Source organism: Ambystoma mexicanum, chromosome 1p, assembly GCF_040938575.1.
Source record: "Ambystoma mexicanum isolate Mex_15411 chromosome 1p, UKY_AmexF1_1, whole genome shotgun sequence".
In the NCBI taxonomy this organism is placed as follows: domain Eukaryota; kingdom Metazoa; phylum Chordata; class Amphibia; order Caudata; family Ambystomatidae; genus Ambystoma; species Ambystoma mexicanum.
The window spans coordinates 264,063,742-264,089,014 of NC_090921.1; the positions used below are offsets into that span (position 1 = coordinate 264,063,742).

Below are 25,273 nucleotides of genomic sequence, written 5' to 3' on the forward strand. Positions count from 1 at the left end.
ATGTTGGGGGCTTAGCCAGGAGTTCTCTGAGTGGCTCAATGGTTGAAACTGATTGGAGGGAATGGACTCCACACGTTACAGGGTCACCAGAGGATCTGAGTGTGGCTGCGTCAGTTTGTGAGGTAGGAGACACCACATCAGAACCTTGACTTACCCCATGCAGCTGCAACGGATGTTGGGAGAGACTTGCGATTGGTGCGATCAAAGGCAGCAGAGGTCAAACATAATCAATAGGCAAGAGACCTCCACTGTCAATGATTTGAATTGGCATTGTTGCTGTTCTAAATGTCTGAAAAGTGGCTGTGTTAGTGCGGCCTCATGGTAGGAAGCTGTACTTGTAACTCTGAAGCAGGATACGTTTCGTTGTGATCTTACGTAGCTGGAGAGAGATGGTTTATCAAGATGGATCTTCCCCTTGAGAGGTAGACGTGTGATGGGTGGTGGTTTCAGAATTGGTTATTCTACACATCAATTAAAAAGTGAACGGGAAATAATACTAACATAATGACACAGTTATTGGGGCTCAGCTATGCTGTTAATTGATGATATCCTCAATATCTGGAGTCAGGGCCAGACATCATAGGAAAATGTGGTAATAACAGGAGAGATCGAAATTAAGAAACGGAAAGACCTGGAGTCTGTGGATTTTCCTTTATTATACAGAATATTTGACCTTGCAGTCTCTGCACATTTCTCTGGCGTGTCAATCATTGGACATGTAGCACAGTGTTGCACTGAGGGCGAGTGTCTTTGTTTATGTACATCTGCAGAAAGACCTCTTCAAAGGGGTACAAAACTGCTCGTATAGGCCTGCCGAGATCAAGAGACTCCCTGCCGGAATCAACTTAAAGGGATTCCACAAATAAAGACATGTGCGTTAACCTATGCAGAAGAATGTAGATTGATGCAGAAGGACAAAGAGAAGGAAGAGGACACTTGAATGGAGGAAGGAACATGGCAGAACAGCGGTGTGGGAAGAGGATAGCTGACAGCAAACAAGGAAGAATGAGACTGCTATGGGAAAGCAGAGGGAACAGTGACTGAAATCTAGCTGTAAGTAAGGCAGAAGAGTGGACAATCGAATGCAAGAAGGATACAGAGCATAATGGGGCACAGGGCAGGAGGAGGGTATTGGATTAGGCATCAATCATCCACGGGAGTAGATGATGGCCACAGGGGAGAAGGGAAGTAAACAGGAAGAGGACACAGGGTGGCGCTATTCACTAGGATACAGGGACAATACAAGGGAGAACCTGTGCCTTCCACAAAACAGCAGTAGTGGGGTCAGGAGAAGGGATACTCAGTAATATGGGGTGAAAGGTTATCTGAAAGTGGGCAGGATGTTATAATCTGGATTGTGGACGAGGTTGGCTAGTATTATAAGGAGTTAATTAGGAGGAAAAGGTTGTGCAGGATAAGCTAAAGGATGGTGGGAAAGGGAATGAAGAGGTTAGACGTGTCATGAGAATGCCTAGGAATAAAGATCATTTCTTGGGGTGCCCAGATGGAATTCATATTTGTTGAACTGTGATGAAACTGGCTGGCAGTGCAGGAGCCACAGAGGATGAACGCATTCCTTGGAGGGTGTAGGGATGCAAAGTCACATGGGGATAAAATGCAGATGGTTACTCCAGAATGCAGAGGTCCGGTGTAAGTCAGGGTCTATGAAGGTAAACACATTTGGTGGTGGTGTTCAAGTGTAGGAAAGTCTGTTGGAGGTGCCTGGTCCTCCACGGCACCTGTTTGGCCATGGGGGTTTGCCGTCAGCGAGACAGCAGTGGTACTTCGCTCGAGTTCATGATGAGATTGGAGTCCAGGTTCAGATTTTCTGAAATAGGAAAGAAAAGACTGATGAGAGTGAAACTGAAAACAATCATCCACCCAAGCAGCTGCTAATGAACACAACTTTCCAAATCCAACCCATTCAAAAATACAAAATCCCCAGTTCTGGCCATACTCCCTCAAAGAAGATCCTCAGAATACAGGAGATCCTAAAAGCAGGCATTTTGAAATTAGATAACCATCACAGCCCCCTCACAAACCATGGCCACCACAGTCCCAGCATTCTCCCAGACCAACCCACATTGCACCCTTAGAGACAAACAGGAAACAAATGCAAGAAAAAGCAGAACAAAGATTCTTCTGGGAGCGCAACCATCACCCATCTGCAACAGATTAAAAAACCATTAGCATAGAGTCGTTGAAGGTGGCTTGGTGATGAGAAAGAAGAGAAAAGGAAGGGGGGACAGAAATGAAGCGGAAGGTAGATAAACCAGCAAAGAAAAGACTGAAGGGAAAGGGAGGAGCAGAACATAGGCCCAGTAAAGGGGGAACTAAGTGGATGGTACAGACGAACCAAAGATGGAGAGTGAAGGAAGGATAGAAAAACAAATGAAAGAGGAGGGATGTCAAGAGAGGGAGGAATGAAACTGAAGAATAGAAAAATGAGGGTAAGAGGACAGAGGAGTAAATACAGGTGAAGGGGAGACACTGACAGAGAAAGACCTGGGTAAAGTAAAGAGGGCGAGAACATTAATGGAAGAGATGAATAAGGTAAGTAGGCAAACCAATTGAGAGGACACAGCTGGCAAGAGAATGAACCTCAGAGGATACATAAGAATGGAGCAGAGAACAGAGGAGGCTGGAGGAAAAAGGAGAGGATGGGCTACAGATGAATGTGGTCAATGAGTATGATACAATGGAAGGTTTGTTACAGAGTGTTGGACAGGATACAGAGGGGGGACACAGGGTTGAATAGAGGAGCAGGTAGACTTGTACGAGAGGGAGAACCAGTAGCTGTGCTAAGAGAAGGGGCTGTGTGGGAATAAAAGCATAGAAAGCTAGGATGGCAATGAAGGGCCTTCTGGGATGCAAGAGTAAGATGGATGCAATGAAAGCATAGTTTGGACGATTGTGGTAAGAAAGAAGAGTAGAGGGATGGGGGCACAGAGGGACAATATTAGTAAGATACTTTACAAAAGTGCAGTGAGTAGCAGAGGGGAAAGCGGGTCGAATGGGATAAACTATTGGTTGAGTTAGGGGAAAATGGCAGTTGGGAAGTATGACTGAATTGAATGATGGATAAGATGATATGGTACATTAGATATGTTCAACAGCATTTCAGTGGAGAAATGAAGGGGATTTGATTGGTTAGAGTTGTAGGATGGCTCTAGCAGGATAGTGGGGGAGAGGGGCTACTGTGGATATGAGGACAGGCTGGGTAAGAATCATGATGCTTGAAAGAAAAGTATTCTTCTTCTCCAAAACATGTTTTGCCTTCTTTTTCAGATGAGGATGTCCTGACCAACAAAGAATGCTCTCATCGAAAAAAGCAATCTACACAATGTCATGGAAAGGTGCGTCTGCTCTCACTGCTGTAGATGTGGTCATTATCCAACAATGAAGTGTTGACAGTAGATATGAATTTGCGCATTGTAGGGTGGTCTCGTAGTTGAGGCAAGCACTTAACTTGTGAACTAGCCACAGGGTCCCCTCTTCACATTTCTTCACTCTGTATTCTTGGTCGCCTTTGGCACATTGAAAACCATTTCTGATCTTGTGGGTGAAGTGATTTGCCTAACAACCTATTCATAACCAAGATCCCCATGCTTACTTGTATAATTTATTATGGGATAACCAGCAAGGGAAAATATGCCAGTGCCTGCCCAATAAGCATTAATTCAAATATCCTACATCTTTTTCATTCATTCATCAATCCTCAAATTTCAAATCACAATTTAATTCACCTTGTACCCATAAATTGTTTAGTCGAATCTGTCATGTGTATTTTTTCATTAATGTTAAAAATCTAATAAAATACTTATGAGAAACAAATCTAGTAAATTATTAGTATGCACGTTTCCCCACTCCGCCGATCAGTTATGTCTCTGTTCTTCCTCGGACGTACTTTGGCGCTGATGACTAGCCACGCCCTTTCACTCCTCTACTGCCTTCCCTGTTCTTTATCACTAACTCCACATTCACAACCAGGCCCCAGCCGACACCTTCCGGCATTGTGCCTTCCTACAGCCTACCTGCAGAAAATCAAGCTCCACTCTTTCCCGGATCCTTGTCAGTGTCTGCTGCCCCTCCAGGGCTACACTCCAGGCATAACTCAGACTGCCTTGCTCCTGCCTCTCGGAATTGGTATCCTTGCATTCCTTCTCCACGCCAATGCTCCCAGGGTACTAATAGCTATAACCACACAAAGCAGGGGGCTTTACTAGCTGATATCTGTCCTAGGACTTAGTTAATGGCACATCCTTTGCTTGGACCTAGCCACCTCACCCCATCTCAGAAGTCATCACTTAAATAAACCAACGGTTATATGCTTTTACTCACTTCTCGTCCCAATACAGTTTAATATATGAAATGCTAATTAATATGCCACTGGTCAGAGTAAAGCATGAACGCACCATTCTAAAGTTCACTACCTAATATAGCAAAGCATGCATTTTCAGTACCATAACTGGTCCACTAGTGTGTAATGTAAAGTAAACGTTGTCCACGATTGTGCATAAAAACTGGGGTAAACATTTCAAGTTGCATGCTACTAGCCAGACATAGAAAGTTACCTGCTCCCTTAGTTCTCCATGTGCAAAGAGCTCACCATTTCGTACTCGCCAATAATCAATTATTACTATGCGCTGGCTAGTGCAGAGTGCAAATTTGGAGGCATGGTAAAAAGAAGCACTAGTTCCTGACCTTTCTGCACAGCTCGGTATGCTTCTACTTCCTGCGACTAATAAGACTAATAATCAGAGAGATATTTCCCCATCTCAACTTCCCACACAGAAGCATCACAATTATCTCCTTGGTACTATCGAGACGAGACTACGCAAACAGCCTCTACATGGGAAGGCCAGAACCCCTCACAAAAAACGACTCCTGAGACTAAATGGCAGAGACCCCATCACACCAGTCCTGAGAAGTCTACACTGGCTACCAGTAAAAAAAATGCATTAACTTTAAATCCCTCTGCATTGCCCACAAATCACTACACAGACAAGGAGACAAATTTCTCCAAGCCAATATCTACTGCTACCTACCCGGAAGAAACCCGAGATCAAGCAACGACATGCAAATAGAAACAAAACACTAAGAGAAAAAGAAATTTGGAAGTACCGCATTCTCCTACTTGATAGCCAAACTATGGAACTCGGCACCGAAAAGGAAATAAGAACGACGGAAGATCACCTACCTTTCCGAAAAAAACGGAAAACCTGGCTACTCAATTCACAGAGACAAATATAAAAACGTGCACCCCCAGAACCCATACTCTGGGATCAAAACAAACATGGAGCAATACGGATCAAAGAAACAACAATAAAACAACCACACACCCAGAGCCAAACAGAAACCAACTAACCACCCACTCCACTTTTCCACACCTGCATACCACTCATGTACTACACAGGCCCAAAAGGGCCAGCAAAACGACACACAAGCCACACACTCACCGCTAACCAGGCCACAAAACCAAAGAGTTGCAAATAACAAACAACCCTGACACTGGACGCTACCCCTCCGGACACAAGAGGCCCAGTGCATACAAAAAGCACACCCAGAAAGCGGACACAGCACTGTTCTACAAGCATCAACAGAAGAGCACAACTTCTATCTTATCTCTCTTTGCTCTTTAACCAAACCTATCCACTTTTCTTACAGAGCCACGTGAGCGCCTGGAGACCATGCAAAATGGCAGCAGTGCACAGTATTCATCACAACATATAATTGAACTTAGATATTTCTTGCACTTTTCTTACATATTAGGGATTCTGTAAAAAAGCATGGTTACAATGCTTAGAAAGATCGGAGGACAGATATTTGTATGAAGTGCTCTACATATGGTAATGACCGAGTGTATTTAGTAAGTCAGGTGGAGATGTCGGTGTCATTTTATCTCTGCTTCCTGTGGTATCCACCAGTGTAGACTGAGCTTAATTATCGAACATGTAGTTTTGCCTACCAGTTATCACTCCTCATAGTAATGGGGAGGAGGGGACAGACACAAGAATGTCATCAATAGGGGCCATGAAATATACAATTTGATTCCCTTAACCCCCGGGGCTTCCGCTAGCCCATAGGTTCCAATTGAAAACAAAACACAGCATTACCACAGGAAAAAAGCTTACTAGCACCCAGAGTGGAAAATTCCACACTGAGCTGTTCCTCCAGAAGATGGTTTGGTCTGGTGAAATCCTGACTGAAGTAAGAATACTTCCTCTATAGTACAACCAGCTCACTCATCACAATCCTCCATGTGAGGGTAATTACAGAACCAAACTGCAGCGAGAACACAAATCCCATAGTGCATTCAACTCCTCTTGCCCATGGATCCTCCTTTTGTGGCTCACATCAGAATGAAACCTTTCCCCCTAACCCCAACTCCAAGTCGACTACTGACAGCAGACCTCAACCTCTTCAAACTGTAGCCCCAGTCAGAACTTTATGCACAACCCTTGACAGAGCTCCCCCAACCTATATATCAAGACAATTTACCATGCACTAGAACTGCCTACCAGAACAAACCCTCAGCAAGTCCATCGCTTGAGCCCACGATCAGATCAGCCCCAAAGGCCTTTGTCAAAAAGGCTTCAACTATTATGAAATGCTGTTTCCACTGAAGATCATCTTACAGAATGCAAAACTGAAGTATGAAAAGTCTCTTCCAAGATGCATCTCTGAAACCTTAATTGTAGACAATGCAAAACGCACAGATGTTATCTTCTACACACCGGATAGCACACAATGGACGAAAATCTTCGGAAACTATGAGACAGTGATTTTAGGTTTAACAATCACACAGGGTCTGAAGCTAATCACCAAAGCAAAACACCAGTCAACAGTGAAAACACAAGCTGTACAGTGGATGTATGTCTTTACTTCTGCTGTATTCACTTTGCCACTTTTACCTCTAGATACCTTGACTTCTTCTGTCCTTCACTTCTTCTGAATTTCACTTTGTCATGACCCTGTGTAACCCCCCCCCTTCTTTTCTAACCCATATTCTTGACCGAAATGCCACTTTGACGGCCAACTATAACCATACACCTATATTTCACCATATCCATGGCCACCTTGACAAAGTGAAGATGCATGCAAAGTAAAATCAAGACGTAAATGCATGAAGTAGTAAATGGCTGACAAAGTGAATGTGGAAGATTTAAATGTACAAGAAGTGGCTGGGCAAAGTAAAAGAAGGGATACCCTGTGCAATGACATCATTAAGAAGATACAAACAGGTGACAAACTGCAAATGGTTTTTCACTCCCTTTTCCCTCTCCTGAAGGAATACTATTATATTATATACTATTACATTTTATTCATTGAATACATTTGATATAGCCTGAACCTTGCTGAAGGCATTGAGAGCACAGACAAGATACAAAATACAAGGAGGGTATCCTGCCTGAACCACTTCTAATGACAAATGAGAGACAAAACCAGCTCAGTCTCCACATGACCAACAAAGGCTGCATTCTGAAGAGGAATGCAATCTTTAAGGATACATCCAAGTTGAAGTCTGATGCATCATACTCGTCGCTCACAAGAAGACCAATGAAACAGTCAACAGAATATCAATGCGCAAACTATGCAATCCCTTCACATGCCCAGCTACCAAGATATGCAGACAGTCAAAAATGCCACTCTGATAACATAGTTGCTATTACTGAGCTGCAGAGACCTAAACAACATGGCTTGATGAACAAACCCTGCCCATAACCCCTTCCAAAAAATGTCTTCAAGAAATACTGTCCAGCAATTATCCATGACTTCAACAGGGAGAATTAGCATGATACCATGCAAGGCACCACCCATCGAGCAATGTAAGCCTTGCTTACCAGCGATGATCACCACACAAATCAAAAAACCTATCAGAAGGTTGATGGCTCCTCATGTGCTCCAAGTACAATCTAAGAGGCCTGAGGAAGTCTAAGCATTGAAATGTTAGCTTCAGGTCACTGAATTGGGGAAAAGGGGAAAAGGTTTTCATTACAAATAATCCTCACAATGGTGCTGAAATTATAACATTCCGTAAGAATGAGAAATGTAATTCTTTTAAGGCTCTAGATTTATGATAGAGATGGGTAGGAAACCATAAAAAATCCAAATGATTCAAGGGAATGGTCTTCTTGGCTAAGGTCCAATGGCAAAATCGGAGTTTCAAAAAATGTCCTAACTGCTCACAGAATGCTTAGGTTCAACATGGTGAGCACTAGATGGCTGTACAATAATTCCCAGGGCAGCAGATGGTCAAGTTCAGTGATAAGGCAATGGCAGAGAAGAATTTCTTGTTGCAGGGAAAGAATGTGCACGTTCCAACTGACTGAAAAAGACTGCTGTGGCGAAGAACTAGCATTATTCTTCACTGTCTATAACCATCTCACATGACAGGGTGTGCAGAGCCATAAACATTTAAACTAGCGTCAGATGAGCGAGAGAGTGACTGGAGCATCGCAATAGCGATGGGAACGCAAAGCTGAAGCTGGGAATCCTGCATGGCAGAGAACATCTTTTTCTCTACCTGTGGTGTCCCCCAGGGATCTAACCTCTCTCCCTGGCTGTTCAACCTATACTTGGCACTCATTGCCCACTGCATCGCTGCTCTCTGTCCCAACTTTCAGTGCTATGCGGATGATACCCAGCTCATTTCCAGGGTACCCTCTGCCTCCTCCTCCTCTCCTTCCCTCATCTCTGACTGTCTGTCTGCCATCCAGGAATGGTGTGCCGCCAACGACCTCTGCCTTAATGCCAGTAATACTGAGATTCTACTCATCGGCACACCCACTCCCTCCCTCCCTGCAGCTCTCTGGCCGGCCTCTCTTGGCCCTCCTCCCACTCCCACCTGCAAGGCAAAAAACCTCGGGGTCATCTTCGACACTGCACTCTCCTTCTCCCCTCACATCTCTGACGTCTCTAAGAAGTCACACTATCAGCTGCACCTCCTTAGAGGTATTCTTCCTTTCTTCTCCTTCCCCCAGAAGCTCACTGTCTCAGGAGCCCTGGTCCTCTCCAAGCTGGACTACTGTAACAGCCTCTATCCAAATCTTCCTGCCTCCACTCTCCGCCCTCTGCATCTTATCCAGAACAGGACTGCGAGACTTGTCCTTGGCCTCAAGGCCAGGGATCGCATCTCTCCAGGACTGAAATCTCTGCACTGGCTCCCAGTGGCTGCGAGGATTAAATTCAAAACCCTCTGCATTGTACACAAGGCCTTCTGGGTTCTGGGGCCGAAATACTTTCAACTCTCTCTTCCTAAATATCTTCCTTCTTGAGCTCTTCGCTCATCTGCCTCCAACTCCCTCGGGGTCAGTCGCTTCTCCAAGCAGCGAGTTGGTGGCAGATCACTCTCTTCGGCAGGGGCCTCTCTCTGGAGCAGCCTTCCTGCCTCCCTGAAACTCGAGAACCATCTACGGATCCGGAAACACCTCAAAACCTTCCTCTTTGCTTCTGTGCTTCTGCTTTCTCTTTTCCCCTTCCTTGCTGAATTCTGACTAAATTGCACTGGTTACTTAGCCACCCTTTCTGAACTCTGGCCCAGGCCCCGTCAACTGCCCACCTGCACTGCCTCCCTGGCAACCCCTGCACTTGGGGACCGTTTTTGTCTGTATCCCTTCAGCCCCCCTTCCAGCACTATGTCTGCTCTTCCTTGCACTTGCCACCAGCTGGCTGTTATATGTGTTCATTCATCTTATGTATTCCACTTCCCGTGTACTGCACTTTCCCCTCTCCCTTCCCCCGAGCACTTTTCCTTTTCCCCCTTCCCATGCACTTGCGCGATCTGAATGACACCTGGCCTAGTAGGATTGTTGTCTGTCCTCCCCTTGACCCCCTTGCCTCGTTGCGCCTTGAAACAATTGTGTATAGGCGCGTTATAAATGCCATATCATATCATATCATGGGCAGAGGAATGCTCTCACCCTCGGCATCAAAACATTGCTTCAGTGGAACTCTTCTATACGAGGATCAAACTCCACCATCTAGCAATGGAAGCAGCCTGCCAATCCTCCCTACCCCTAAATTAACCCGCCCAACCCAATTCTTGTAATTTGGAACTATGTAAATGCTGGCCTCAAGCGCTTGAATTTATAAATATTGTTATGTCCCCCATTCTCCGTCCTTGGTTTATATGCCTATTTTTACACCTTCACCACACATACTGGTGTTTTGTAAAGGCTCTTTACTCTAGGACTAAATGTGTTCTCTGTTATGGACTACTTTGTAGGTCATTTCGGTTTGACATTGCAACCTGTTATGAAATAGATACAAACAAAGCAATAACAGTTGCTTTTACCTGCTTTTTGTCGCTTGACAGAAACTTGGTCCTGCAGAGCCTCCCTGCCCACCGCAAGAACACAAAAGGCAAAGAATAACTTCTGCATTCCACATTCTGAGGAGGCTGTGGTTCAATGATCTTAGGATCAAATGGAAGACTGCAGTTCCATGCCAGTGGTTTTGACTCCGGACACAACCACAGAAATAATGAATTAACCTTGGGAGATGAAAATACAAGAAGACCTAAAATCACTTGTCTGTTTCCAGTGAGATGAGAACTGATTCTAGGTCTTCAGCATCCTGTGACAAGTTATGGGGAATATTTGAATGGCTTGGTACCTTCTGGAACTAACGAGCTATGGTGTGTACACTACAACTGATGTGTGCCAGTGAGCTGGTTGGGCAACCTACCTTTTCACCGATTAGAGGAAAAAAGCTTGCCCAGAAGAGCTCCAATTGAAGGGAGTAGCTGTGGTGGTACAATCGGCTTTTGGGTGTTGTGATGCCTAAAACAAATAGATGCATTTGGACAAGACAGTATCACTCAGACAGTAGCCAAAGATGGATAAATGGAGCCCGCTTGATGAAGACACACAGGGCTGGCCTTAACCTAAACATGGCAACATTTTACTGGCAGTGTACTAGTCCTGCAACAAACCTCAAGAGCCTCCTTTCAGATGAAAACATGGAAACATATCCTAGCTGATAGTGCAAACCCAAACGCTCCTTTTGGCGGGCCCAAAGAACGATATTACAAACATCTCCTTCCAATCAAAAGACTCCCCTTACGAGGTGGGATTTTCTTCCAGAGTGCCCCTGTGAGTTAGGAATGCCTGCACAATTAATGCTCAAAAGGTATGCCCTTGGACACAGTAATAACGATGGGCTGAAAGATTGCCCAAAGAAACGTGAATGTACATGACCAATTCAAGAACTTTCAGCCATCACTCTTCAGTTTTGCATAAAGTCATCCCAAGCGGGATGAGTGCACTTCGACGTGGGTTAGCGACTGATGGCCTAGCAATCAAAGCTGCACCTCGCCTCATTGACTACAGCCAATGTACCTGAAATATGACTGTAGTTGCCTGTGGTCTCGTGCATAAGGGATGTGAGCTAGCACTAGGGACTGGACTGAAAATTTTGGGGTAGGACCAAGCCCGAAGATTTCCCCACTTCTGAAATGGCTTGACAGACCGAAACACAATTTGCCTGGAGGTTTGGCCAGAGCAATGCCCATGGTTACGATTAATTAAAAAACCTTATATAGTTTTTCCTAAAGGGACAGAGGATGAACAGGCACATTTGCATATGGCCTTTAAATGCCAGGGGTAACACTGTGCTTTATAGTGAACATATTAAGGAAGACTGGAGAGCATGTTTCCCTTACTCATACCAGAGAATGTACATAGAACCACGTTGCTAATGCAGAGGACTGCAGTAAACTATTCTGGTCAAAGTAGCATGCAATGGGATGACGGGAAGGCATAAGTGGATTTTGGGCAGGTGTGCACGCTTTGGAGGGAAGAGAGCAACCGACAGACAAGGGGGTATAGCATTGATTTTGGCCTGGATTCTAGCACACTTGAAAGATGAACTTCTTCAGCAAAGTCTACTAAACCAAGTCTCATGTTATGTCAACCAACTGCTTCAACATTATCTTAGCATCGGTGGACGAGGTGTTCATACATTTTCGTCCCAATAGACTCCAGAACCTTCTTGGTTCAGTTTCCTGTCCAAAACCGAATAATCATAGGATGCAGAATGCGTTTCCCGCTCAGGGCAGGTATGACACAGAGGACCGAGCAAGCGATTGCAACAAGAGACATAGGCCCATTTGGGATGGCCCTATGTTTGGTTTCAATGCTTCTGCCAACCATAGGGTATGGCTGCGGTTTCTTTCAGATCCCAGTCACCATCACTTCCACAGTCTAGTAGATAATGCATGCCTTGGAATGGGCACCACCTTCCCAGTTATTAACAGGGTCCAAAATTTCGTGCATGTGTTGCTCACTCACAATCCACACATACAATAGTAGGAGGATTTGGCGAATTAGAAACCCATAACAGAGGAATGAGGTAGCAGTCACTGCAGCCAGTATTGGGTTTACACCAGGACAAATGGAAGGATGGGGAGTCTTGCTTTGTGAGCTTCCTCACGGCTTATAAAACAGGTACCCAACAGCTGTGTCTCCACCATGCAATACATGAATACCAACTTGCCACTTAGGAAGCAGAAGCTTTGGATGCCTAATGATGTGGCTCTCTCTCTAGAACGATCAAGGAGATCAGCAAGAGACTACTTCTTGCCCCAACACCTGAAAGAGAGGCATAACCCAAAGTAGGCAGGAACTTTAAAGGGGCAACAAGGCACTTAAAAATGAGTGAAGGGTCAAGCTCACAAGGTCACAACCAGGCTAGGAATCCAATAAACCAGATCCTTGGAGACAAACTGATCCATACATGTTGGTGCCTCCCCCTCCCCAAGTAGGAACAGAAACAGGCTATGAACACCCCTAGCCTCTCCCTATCTAAGGGGTTAAGCGCCCGTCTGATTAAAAGAATCATGGAACAGTGAAATCAACATATACAAACATCAAGCACACAGAAGACTAGAAGAAGAGAATTTGTAACTAGGTCTGTAGACACTTGAGACTCGAACAGGCAGCAACAGCTCAGCTTGCCTTAGCTTCCGGGTGGCTCATTAATTTTGGCACTCACAATGGCACATCAAGATGGCACCAACAAGATAGTGCATCAGTGCCATGTACCTTACACATCATCAGGAATCGTAAATTGCTAATGCCCCACTGCGGACCCCAAGGAGTCCCTTAGCATTATGTAGAGCCTAGGAGGTTCCTTAGGTGCTACATGCACACTTGGGACCCTAGGGCCGAGCCAAGGTCCTCTCAGAATGTAGTGGGGCAGACTGGAGTTTTGACGGCACCATATATGAGAGGAAACTGAGTCGATTAAGGCCCAGTTGGCACCTGAAGGTGACCCCAAGAGCATGCACACCTAGAAACTATAATGAAAAAAATCCACCAGTTATTCTGTTAAAAATAAGGCCTACTCAGCAGAGGCTTCACCTAGATTTCCTACTTCTGAGCTATAATTCAATCATGAACCCTTGAGCTGTGAAGGGAACAAACCGCTTGGGAAAGGGGTGGTCTGGCCGCTACCCAATGTACCTACCAGAGGTTTGAAGTAAAAGAACCCCACAAGCTGTCCACCCCCACCAAAGTGCTGTGTTACACCCTTGGGTGTATTGCAGACCGCTGCTTTAAAACCGAGGAAAATGTCATTTATAAGAAAACCCAGTACAAAACTCTTACGCATCACTGAGTGATAACTCTCTAATATCTGGGGCATGTCCAGAGCACACTCCATCACCCATTGCCCAAATTGAACACCTTGCAGGCAGTGAACGAACCAGCCCTGTCCAGCTAGCACAGCATTTGCGAGCCAAAGCCTGAAGTAAGCATAATATGAACAAACAAGTCATCAAACTCTTCAAACAAAGGGTTCCAACAACCATAAACCGCGCAGTTGAGCAGAGAAGCAGCAAGCATCGCAGGTCACAACCAGGTGAGGGAAATCATCTAATTAACCAATGTCAAGACAGTCTGATAGAAGTATTCGAATATCTGGCAGTAAAAGCACCAACAGATGAAATCCAAAGCCCAGCGACAAGCCTGTAATGGCCACGCCAATCCGAAGGACAGAGACATGTTCCAAAACGCTGGAGGAACAACATAAGAGGCGAAAGAGAGAACACCTCAGAGAAAACTGAGAACCCATGGGAGATCGTCCGAAAGAGGAGTGGAGGGAAGCTCGTGTGCTTTCAGTCTGTCACTGGATACAAGGGGGGACTACTATCTGGGAATAGGTTGCAGTCCTTGTACCACACCTACAAAAGTTACTCTGGAGAGGGCTGCATGTTAAAATGGATTTTTAAACTCTGACCTGGAGGGCAGAAGTTTAGGAGGCCACACCTCGGTTTAGTGAAATAGGGGAACCTTCAGGCCAAGCCAGACCAATCTAAGTAGCTTGGCAGGCGGTCAAGACAAAATCTCAGGAGGGCGGAGAGTGATCGGAAGCCCACAATGAGCATGCGCAGTAAAAAAACACAAATTACTCTTAGACAAGTGTATATGAAAAATATCTATACATATATTGTCAGCCGGACCAATAGACACAAGTAAACATTAGTGATGATAAAACAGTTACCACACAGATACTCTACTACGTAACATATATACAATACGTTTCCAAATGCGACAAATGAAGAAAACGTAGCCACCACCTGTAAGGAGAAGGGTTGGTTAACACACTATGAGCATTAGACAATTCTTCAGAGTCGTTCCCTAACTTTCGAGTCCAGCGCTAAGAAGTGGGGAGCCTTGTGCTCAACAGTACAGTTGTGCGTAAAGAGGCGCGATCACACAGGTGAAGCAAAAAGTGGGTCTTCTTGGGAGGGCTCTAGCAAGTCAGAAAGGGGCTTGAGGCGATGAAGAAATGGATCCCACTATTCGAGTAGGATCTGCCCTTGGCGGCAGAGCAGTTTTCAAAAGGTGGGAATAGCGGGGGAGCGCAGGCTAACCCAGCTAAAAGTGAATACTTGTAGGGGTTATTTCTATGTAAAAGGGATCGGTTGTGCCAGGGGGTCACCAGTAAGTGATGCAGGTACTCACCGACCTCGGCACAGTCCGGACCAAACTTTGCCAGTTTAGTCGAGGTGGCTATTAGGTTCGAGTCCTGCAGTTTCACGGCGCTCCGGCTCTCAGCGGCTTTGGTGGAGAACGATCGTCTGTGACGGGATAAGTGCCTTTTCTCAGCTTCCAAAGGAGGTATGACGAATATTCCGGTGCAGCAGGCTTCAGGGCACAGAGAGCAGGTCAGCAAGACACCTACAGCGACCATCACCAACAGGTAGTGACGCGGGAATCACGGATGTGCGTGCCATTACGCACTCTCCTAATTCAGGATCCAGAGGAGCTATGCCTGCGAAATTAGGCAGGAGAGGGCACGGGACCACAAGAAAGCGATGCCCCAAGTCTCGAGTTTCACCTCGAGACAGCAGCTATTCGGCGGAATAACCGGAGGTAGAGCTGTACAGTTCCTGGATGGCCCAGGCTTCCTTCCGAAGGGGCTTGTTCGGTGGGTAAGCAGGGGGTTCCGGGTATTAGTTGTTCCCACTATTCCAAATGGGCAAAGCGCCTTGGCAGGCCTTCTTGATCGATGAAGAAAACAGGGGTCCGACAGGACAGCAGAAGGCAAAAGGGTGCCAAATCTTCAAAAGTGCCTCAGACGGGTTCACAAGTCAGTTTCTTCTGTGCAGGATACTTGGCTCCTTCTGTAGTTCGGGTGAATTCAGGTGTTCAACCTTGAATGGATGCAGAGCCCCTTCTCGTATCCAAGATTAGCTTCCTGCCAAAATCGACGACTACCAATTGAAGATCTGCTCTCTTGCAGGCATCCCAGTCGAGGATCAATCACGGTCCACGGTGGTCTCAGTCATTCAGGCACTCCAGACATCCTAGCACCAGTAGTGTGGATTGGGACCAGACAGTCCCAACCCGCTTCCTGGGCACACACATACGTGACAGGCAAAATCCCGCGAAAGAGATCGGTTTTTGCAGGAGGCTGCATGCCCAAATAAGGAAATCCCGGGTTACTCGACCTAGATGAAGGCAAGGGACAAAATAGCCAAATACGAAGGGAAATAGATTCCCAGTACTGACAGCCTGAAGGACGTGCAAGCTTCCCCATAACAAGTGAGCAGATGCCCAGGGGAGCAGAGCTGAGGGCTGGGCTCCACTGGTAAAAGTCAGGATAGGATAGCCAAACAAAAGCAAAATGTTTGGGGGGTCCACAAATGGAGGGAAAATTACACACAAATGAAATCTTTCCAAGCACTGCACAAGACACCATTCCACAAAGGAGGGGAAGCTAAGGCTGCTGGAAGGAAGTAGGACCTAACAAGAGGTCATTGAATCAAGCAAAGGAACCATTTAATTACCCATTGCCAGTTGCCACTTGTGTTCTTCTGGTAGGAGGTATCTGCTTAGAGTATCTGCCAGTTAATTAAGTTTTCCTGGAACATGTTGAGATGTTATGAACATGTGCCGCTTGAGTGCCAACTTCCATATTTTTTGGGATAGCTTGGACAGACTTTGAGTGTGTGTGCCTACTTGCTTGTTCAGGTAGAACATGGCAGTGGTGCTGTCTGTGGGGACCTGCGCTGTCTGACCTGTGAGATGTTGCTGGAGATGTTGCTGGAAGGCCTAAAGAGCTTTGAGGACTGCTAAGAGTTCTAGGAAGTTGATATGTCTTTGGGCAGTAGCGCGTGTCTACTGGCCATGGGCTGTGTGGTGAAGGAAGTGGGCTCCCCATCCAGTGAGTGAGGCGTCTGTAGTTTGGATCGCTTGTGCTGGTGGAACGTGAAAAAAGGTTTTCCTTTTAGCAGGTTGTCCCTGGACCACCAGCGAAGAGCCTGCAGAAGGGTTAGCGAAACAACCACTAGATTGCCCTATTGACCGCTTGCCTGAGACCATTGTTTCACTAAGCATTCCTGCATTGGGCGCATGCGCAGGCCCGCATGTGGAACCAAGTGAATGCATGAGGCCATCGTCCCGAGCAATCGCATTGCTTTGCGTACAGTTATATGGCGACCGACCTTGTAGTAAGGTACTTGCAAACAGCATGTTTTGTTCTCTCTCGTTTGAAGGGAAAGCCAGCTCCTCTTTTGTCTTTAGAATAGCCCCTAGAAATAGTTTTATTTGGCTGGGGACTAGACTTCGATTTCTTTTTGTTGATGGAGAAACCCAGATTGAAGAGAAGGTTTATTGTCTTTTGGGTATTTTGTTTGCACATTTCAGGAGATTCCCGAGTGATTAGGCAGTCCTGCAGGTCCAGATAAGGGTATACTGGGTTGGACATTCTGCGAGGTGTGCTGCCGCTACTGCAAGCACCTTTGTGAATACTATTGGTGCTGAGGCGATGCCGAAGGGGAGTACTTTGAACTGGTAGTGAACTCCCACCATCTTGAAACACAGATATTTTCTGTGCGCAGGGAGCATTGAAATCTAAAAGTATGCATCTTTCATATCCAATGTTGCCATTTAGTCCCCCGTTTTAGGAGTGGGATTACCTCTTGGAGCGTGGTCAAGCAAAACATGTGGGACATATTTGACATATTTGTTTGCAAAGCGCAGATTTAAAACTAGGTGCATGCAAAGGTCTTTCTTTGGCACAAGGAAGCATGTTGAATGAATACCCTTGTTTACCTGGTTTGCTGGGACAATCTCGATGCGTCCTCCTCCAGCAGTGCCGTTACTTCTTCCAACAGTATGTGTTTTCTTCTGTCGACATTTTCCTGTTTCTGACGGGCGGTATGATGGTTTTTGTACCAACTCAATACAATACACTTGTCCAACATTATCCCCTCCCATGCGTGGTTAAGTGTATAATCCGGCCTCCTACTGGAGTGGCATGGGAGGGGACCTGAAGCGGTGTGTCATTGTTTGGGAGGGGTGGAGGCTCTCCAAGGTGAGGTTCTTCATCTTCATCTTTTATTTCCTCTTTGAAAACCAGAAGATGAAGATTGTCCTTGCGATGGGCCCCAAGTTGAAGACTGTCCGCCCTGAGTGTATGCGGAAGAGCATTGTGAACCTTGACCCTGAAACCTGCTGGAGTTTGAGGAGGCCCGTTGTACATAGGGTTTGTTGGTTAATTGACCGAGGGATTTAAGAGTGTCATAATCTTCCTTCGCGCTCTTGAGGGCTTCTTCGACAGTCTTACCGAAAAGGACATTAGGTTCCATCGACAGGTTAAGGAGGGTGGCTGTGTTTCTAATTTAAAACCAGACTGTCTGAGCCAGACGTGGCGCCTGATGAGTGTGCCTTCTGCGATGATGCAGCCTGCATTGTCTGCTGCATCGAGATTATTCGTAAGGATGCAGTTAAATACCTGTTTGCCTCTGAGATGGTGCTTAATTGTGATGTTAGGGGTTCTGGAACCGCTTCAACCTGATCTTCCCAGTCATCCCACTTGTGGCAGCCATAACTAGCTAGGAGTGTAGTGTTATTTGCAATTCTAGCTTGATATGCCGCTGAGGTTGCAACCTTCGTTCTGAAAGTTTATTTTTTTTTACTTTCTTTGTAGGAGTGCCAGTACTCTTTCTGGTAGTAGTGACGACCAGTGAATCAGGTTTTAGCTGACCCCTAATATACAGGGGGTCAGTGGGTGCTGGCCTGAATAACGTTTCCATTCTAGGGTTAACCACCCTGTTGAGGTTTAGGTGCAAGTAAGGGGGCAATATGTGTCTTTGTATAGACTGTAACACTGAGATAAACTGAGTGGCGGACTTCCCGTCACCAAGAATATCCTGCACAAAGTCCTTGTCTCCTTGTGCCTCTGTGTCAATACTGAAATGTTTGGCAGCCTTCAGCAGTAATTTGTTGTATTGGAGCGGATTGTCTACAGGTGAATCTGCTATAGGCGGATCTTGGTTGTCAGATGACTGGATGAGATAGATATCATCGTAGTACTGGTCCTGACTGTGTAGGTCCCCTTGAGAGCCGGGGTCTTGCGACCCTGAGCGATGAACACCATACATGTCCTGAGAGGTGTCTTGGTAGGTGGAGGCCAGGGGACCTAGGGTGGAAGTGCTTGGCTGTGGGTCAAGATGTGGTTTTTTGGCCGGTGGTTGATGTTTTGCAGCCCGTGGCTGAGGGATGTTAGTTCTCCAGGATGCTGGTCTATGAAGTCAACAAAGCATGACATCCTCTTTATAATTCTATTGAATTGTTCAGGGGTATAGTCAAAGGAGGATGGAAAGCCTGAAGGGGTAGGGACGGCTTGGGAGGGTGCCTGGTCATTGTGATGCATAGTCCCCGATAGTCTGTCTACAGGGTAGGAGGAATCCATAAACTGAGAGCTTTGGGGAGGCAAAGGTCGAGGATTTCGATTTGTTGGGTGACTGTCTTTAACAGGGTAGTGGGGTAGTGTTTTTGAATTAGTTCTTGCATTTTCGACGTATGTTTAGGGGACGTTGATGTGCCTTATGCCACCTGTTTTGCTGCACGCGAAACGAGGGCCTTGTTGTGCGCGGTGTCCAAACCGACTTTGGGGCCCAGTTTCAGAGGCCTGTCGTGAGGCGAAAGCGTAAGCGATGGCCCAGAAGACAGGGAAGATCTAGAGGCTTTTTTCGCAGACACGCATGGGCCTCGACGCCCGACAATTTCATCGAGTGTCAATCGTGAGCTATGTGATTAATGTTTTTGGACGTCTGTGTGCTATGGCTGCTGGGTGTCATCTCCGTCACAGAGCCGCCAGCCTGCTTAGTGGAGTCAGGGTCCTGGAGTCAGGGTCCTGCAGATGGGGTTCCGACGAACCCCGGTCGCCTTCGGTGTCACAAAGGACACCGATACTGCCCTCGGCGGAATCCTCCATCACGTTGATGGAGGCATCGGCCTGCATTGCGTGGACGGTCCAACGCTTGGTACGATGTGCGGAAATGTTTGCAGGACTTTTCAGGGTGATACCTAGGCAGGCAGTAATTACACACTCAGTGCATGTCCTTTCACAGGAATCTTCCATGGCAGGTAGGGTAACATTTAAAAGGTGATTTTTCCATTATAAATGGAAACGGTAGTTAGGTGAGAAAAAGGGATGGCAGAATATGCATTCTCTAAATAGAGTCAGTATGAAAGACCTCCCCCGTTCTCTCCCTACTATACGGACCGAAGCCTGAGGAGCCCCTGAAGGCCCCGTCTGGTCGTCGATTCAGTGAAGTCGACGATGGAGTTGTCCGTCGAAGGCCGTGGATCAGTTGGATCATGCTGCAGCAAAAGCAAACAATAAAGAAAGAAGTCTACGAAGACACTTAACTTGTCAAAGGCATCAGCCGGGAAAGGAACTCCACAACTTGAGACTGACCACTTTGGCGGAGAGAAACAATCTGAGGGACCTTGACGCGTGAAGGACCATGGGTACAGTACATGTCACACTAGGGATAGTATTACTAACACGCCCTGTCGAAGTCCATTCCCGACTTACGAAAACAAATCTTGTAATACTCTGTGACTAGCACTAGATGTTGAACTATGCAGAACATGTGATCTAAGCAGAACCACAAGCCTCAGAAATATATATATATATAACAGAGGTGGTGAGTGACTTATCTATGGCTGGCTAGTAGCTCGCAACTTGGATTTTTGCTACTTGTCTGGTGTATCCTTAGTATAAACCTCTGGAAAACAACCTCCTGGGGTGCCTTATAAGCAATGAAGATTCAAAGGGCCATTAAGAAATGGAAACTATTTATATTGGGCTAACAACCAGAGATGTTCCATTCGCCTTGCCACCTATGAGGAACATTTTTCTTGAATATTTTCACATTACCTCATTCTCGGTCTTCCCGATGCTCCCTCTCTCACCCAACCACCCCCCTGGAACCCACTAAATCTATCTAATACTAATGATCTCTCTACTTCCATACCTGCAAACGACCCTCCAAAACACTGACCACTATGCCCTCAAATGCTCAAGGTCCCAGTATCTCATCCTTCCTGTCTCCTTCAAACCACCACTGAAATCGCCTTATGGTGATTTTGTTCCTTCCCACTCACCACTGCAGCAGAATTGGCACGGTGGTCTCTGCTACAAGCCATTCATTTTCTGCCATAGACCTTTTGCCAGATAGACGCTTTCTCTGGCTGCAGGAACCATCACATCCTGCATTAAGGTAACAGACATCTTACTTCTCCTGAAAAACCCTTCTGCTGACCACAACCACCAAGCAAACAATCACCCGATGCTCTATTCCTCTGCTACTCTAAAGTTCTAGAATGCATGGCATTTATCCAGATCATAGCCTAGATTCAACGAGATCTCCTATGAGGAGAATAATAAATTATGCAGCCCCCCTGCAATCTGGGTGATGTGGTAACCACTCCACTGAAGTTGTGCTCAGCCACATCTGTAACTACCTCATTACTGCTTACCACTCCAAACTCTTCATTTCTCGTGGAACCTCTGTACCACCTTACTGTCCATCAGCCTTCCCATCCTGCACACCTACACACACATACACCCCACCCTACCTCTTCCAGGATCCTGCTGTCTGAACACTGCTTCCCCATCTCCTGACAGAACACTATCACCTCCGCCTACCCACCCCAGGGATCGTATCCCAAGCATCAGTCCTTGGTCCACACCTCTTCACACTCTATACCTCCTTGCTTGGCAAACTGATCTCCTCCATTGGCATCACACCTCTTTACGGGTGGCAGTCAGCAGCAATCCACCTGCATCTTTGGATTAAGGCGCTTTAAAAATAACACATTATCATTATCTGCAGCTAACTTTCCACAATCCGCCATTGAATGGTGTCCCGATTCCTGATGGCGAATTCTTCCAAAACTGAAGAAATATATCCACCAGTTTCTAACCTCCAACCTCTCCTCTTACCCCCACCTCCTCCCCAGAAGTCACTTCATATACCACAGATTTTACAGCTCAGGGGTTCTCTGTGAAAGTGACCTTTAAACTCCATCAATTTACCACAACTACTGCAGCCAGCCTCAACCCGTTATACATCTTCAAAATCCAACACTGACCTCACACTTTCACTTTGCTAGAACCATTGTCTCCTATTTGGTCTCAGCAGCCGACGAGTGCCACAGCCTTGTAGTGGGTCTTGCCCTCTACTCCTAGACCAAAGAGATTCAAATGCTTTCTATAAAAAGTGAAGTGAAATAGCATTGCTCTGGGGTCTTGCTTTACACCTGCTCTTAGGTCTAAAATGACATGCTGCCTCGGGATAATCATCAAATAACACAAAACAAAATGTGAGACTTTTCTTTTTTAAATGGTGAGGCATAGGAGTGGAATAGAGATTATCTTGCCCAATGGAATTCATCTTGTCATGGCAGTTGGCTAGCACTGCTGGATTGCAACTTTCTAATAAGACTCTTTGTCCCTTGGGTTTGTTGTGACCACTAACACGTTTATTTTGAACTAGTCAGGAATGTAAAAGTGGCAGAAATAGGGCTGACATTGTCCTGAGATACTTAACTGTAAATTGGGGTCTCCATTAATTAGCGTGCTCTCAAATGAGACAGCAAGTCCTTGAGGATACTGTGATTCTGAAGGTTATCATGCAAAAACAGGATGGTGTGAGGGTTGTGGTTGTATTGCAGGATGTGCATAGTGATATGGCTGTTTAGGTAAGAAGGCCAGTGGTGGGACAAAGAAGTTAGAGGGCTTTTGTAAGATAAAGAGGAGCAGTAAGGCTGGGCATCGGTATGTTACTGTAGTAAAATGATAAAGTGACTGCAGTAGGATATAGGGGTAGGTGAGCAAAGACCTATGAGAAGGTTACAGTAGTGTGATGTTAGGGCACTCACTCTGATCGAAGTTGAGCTTTTAAGAGATCGTTCCGTCTCCAAGGCCTTCAATATCCACCAGGTCACTGTTGGAGTCCGAATCATTCAGAGCGCTGAGAGTTACATCTCCTGAAAGAGGGATGCAGGAGTGACCACTCAACCTTGGAATAGGTTACACCCCCTTCAAAATGCCAGACTACAACCCACCAAAACCTATCATCACCCAGAGTGCTGTGGGTGATGCCTACTAAATGTGGGACAAAAGAGGGAGCATTCAAATCAGAAACATGGAACCTCAAACCGGCATGACTAATACACACACAAATCCCCTCAACACCTGCAGCGCTGAAACAAAGCGTTTAACGTGTATGGATTATTTCATTTTGTGGACCACTGGAATAACATGCTAGAAGAAATGCTGCAGGTTTTCTGTAGGAAATCAAAGTGACAAGGGGAGGTATAGTGTTTGGTGATTTTAACTTCTTGATTAGCAAAGACAGCGTGACTTTTGATTCCTTCACACAGACTCTAAAGAATTAAGATGTGTCTCAATCAGTGCTGGCTTCCCTCAGACTACAAGAAATATCTTTGATCGGGTCTTTGCATGCCTTAATACTCACTGGCTTATTATTACTTTTTTGTTCAAACCACAAAGACCATTGATGCTGTTGCGGTGCACTACCCAGCAGATGACCAAAAAAAGAAACCTTTAGCAATCAAAATACAATAAGCACACTAACCAACTGCTCAGCTCACTGTTCCACAAGCCCCCAAGTGCACTGAAATAAAGAATCCAAGAAACAACTCGAAGGAGGACAACCAGTTTTAACAAAAACACTCCATATTATTTCTTTACCTGTTCACAAACACTGTTTGACGATGACAAATACATGATAAATCAAAGAGAACGCTTGTAGTAGCACTGGAGACGGTCTGGATTACACACAAAGAAGCACGGCTGCACCAACGAAGTGGATGCAGGAGTCAGTAAATCATATCCAAAACACTTTCAACTCCCCAAATGCAGTTTTGATCAAAGTCTGCCCTGCTGACTTGATACTCTTCCATGAGAACCATGCTAAACAGTTACTCTCCTCCAGCCACTCTGCCAGTTGTGTGGCCTAGTAGGACAGAGCCCACAGCCTTTTAAGATGGCATAAACTGAAAGGTCTGTAAAAATATTGCAGAAATTAGGTCCGTCAGACTCACCTTGTATCCGCCCTACCAGTGCTCTTCAAAGATTTGCCAACACATTAGCCCTCCTGCTTTAAATCGCAGTCTGTAGTTCCTTCTGAGAACGTGTTGTGCTTGAGATTCTTAGATCACTTATCAATCCTTCACTGAATAATATTTCTTTGGGTGCTTTTTAACCTTGAAGCTTAATCTCACTCTTCCCAGAAAGAAAGTGCAAAGAGTAGCTTTTAGAGTCTCTAATTACTTTATGGGACAGAGACATCAATATCTGTACGTGATTCATATTTTAACATTCGATTAACAATAAGCTTATCCCTTTTACCCTCCATTGGGAGGCATAGATGTGTTCTAATTCACATACAAACCATTGAAGTCCCATCAGTGAAACGGTTAATCCTTCTAAACCCTCTGCAACCTTTGACCTTGGATGCCATAGTCTACTGGACTTTGACCAACAATGCGTACACCTCATTTGGTATCACAGGAGCAGCACTAGCCGAACTAGGACTCTGTCAGCATATCTGCATGGCTCTCTTTACATTTTTACCAGAATCCTAGTCCAGAAGTGAGTGACAGGGTTTCTCTTAATCCCCCTTACTTTTAAACATGTACACAGGGCCTCTAGCTGTATTAATACAACTGCATCAGCTGAATTATCAACTTTACAATGATGATGCATAACCAGAAAGGAATAAGTTACTTACCTGTAACTCCTGTTTTCCAGCATTGGTATCTTTCGTAGATTCCCATGCTGTGAATATTCCCCATGGTTTGGCTGTGGATACTCTGCAATAGAGCAGTTTAAAACTTAAACTTCAGTCACTATTCTAGTCTCTTCGTTTTGGGTCATAATGCCCAAGCCAATGGGAAAGGCTTCCTTAGCTCCACCCCTTGAGGCCATCTTCAGATTTTGGCACAGCGCACGTAAAGTGGCAGTATGATCCAAAAGAGCCAAGCGGGGTAGGCTGGGGGGAGGCGGGGTGTGCGGGGGAGCTGTGCGCTTGTGAATCTATGAAAGTTACAAATTCTAGAGAAGGAACAAGTTACTATTGTTCTCCAGCATGGGTCGGGCATGAATTCCCATGCTCCTGAATATTCCCCGTTGTCAGGCTGGGAATCAATGGTAAAAGAAAAAACAGGTTAACTTTTACTGTAAAACTGTATTTCTCCTCTAAACCATTCACTACCCGCTAGGTCATACTGCCCCATCCAATGAAAGTGCTCTCCCTAAGCCCCGCCTCTGGCAGCCATCTTCAGATTTGGAAAGCACGTAAAGTGGCAGTATGACCAAAAAGAGCCGCAGAGGGGCTGGAGGGAGGGTTTGCATGTGAATCCATGCCAAACCCATGTTGGAGAACAATAGTTACAAGCATGGGGTCTGGCATGGATTCACATTCTCATGAATAACAAAT

The 25,273-nt window shown here is 45.8% G+C and overlaps 1 protein-coding gene across 3 annotated transcripts in view; it reads right to left on the reverse strand.

Moving 5' to 3' along the window:
- Window positions 1-636: 636 nt before the first annotated feature.
- Window positions 637-25,273, reverse strand: part of BACC1 (BPTF associated chromatin complex component 1) — a 234,464-nt gene continuing 209,827 nt past the window's right edge. For 2 of the 3 annotated variants that reach the window (XM_069646576.1, XM_069646574.1), the window contains 2 exons: window positions 22,689-22,796; window positions 637-1,828 (listed from right to left, as the gene is read on the reverse strand). In XM_069646576.1, the coding sequence (XP_069502677.1) occupies window positions 22,708-22,796 (89 nt within the window). In that variant the 3' untranslated portion in view covers window positions 637-1,828; window positions 22,689-22,707. The remainder of the gene's footprint in view (window positions 1,829-22,688; window positions 22,797-25,273) is intronic. The other variant, XM_069646575.1, reaches the window with a different exon arrangement.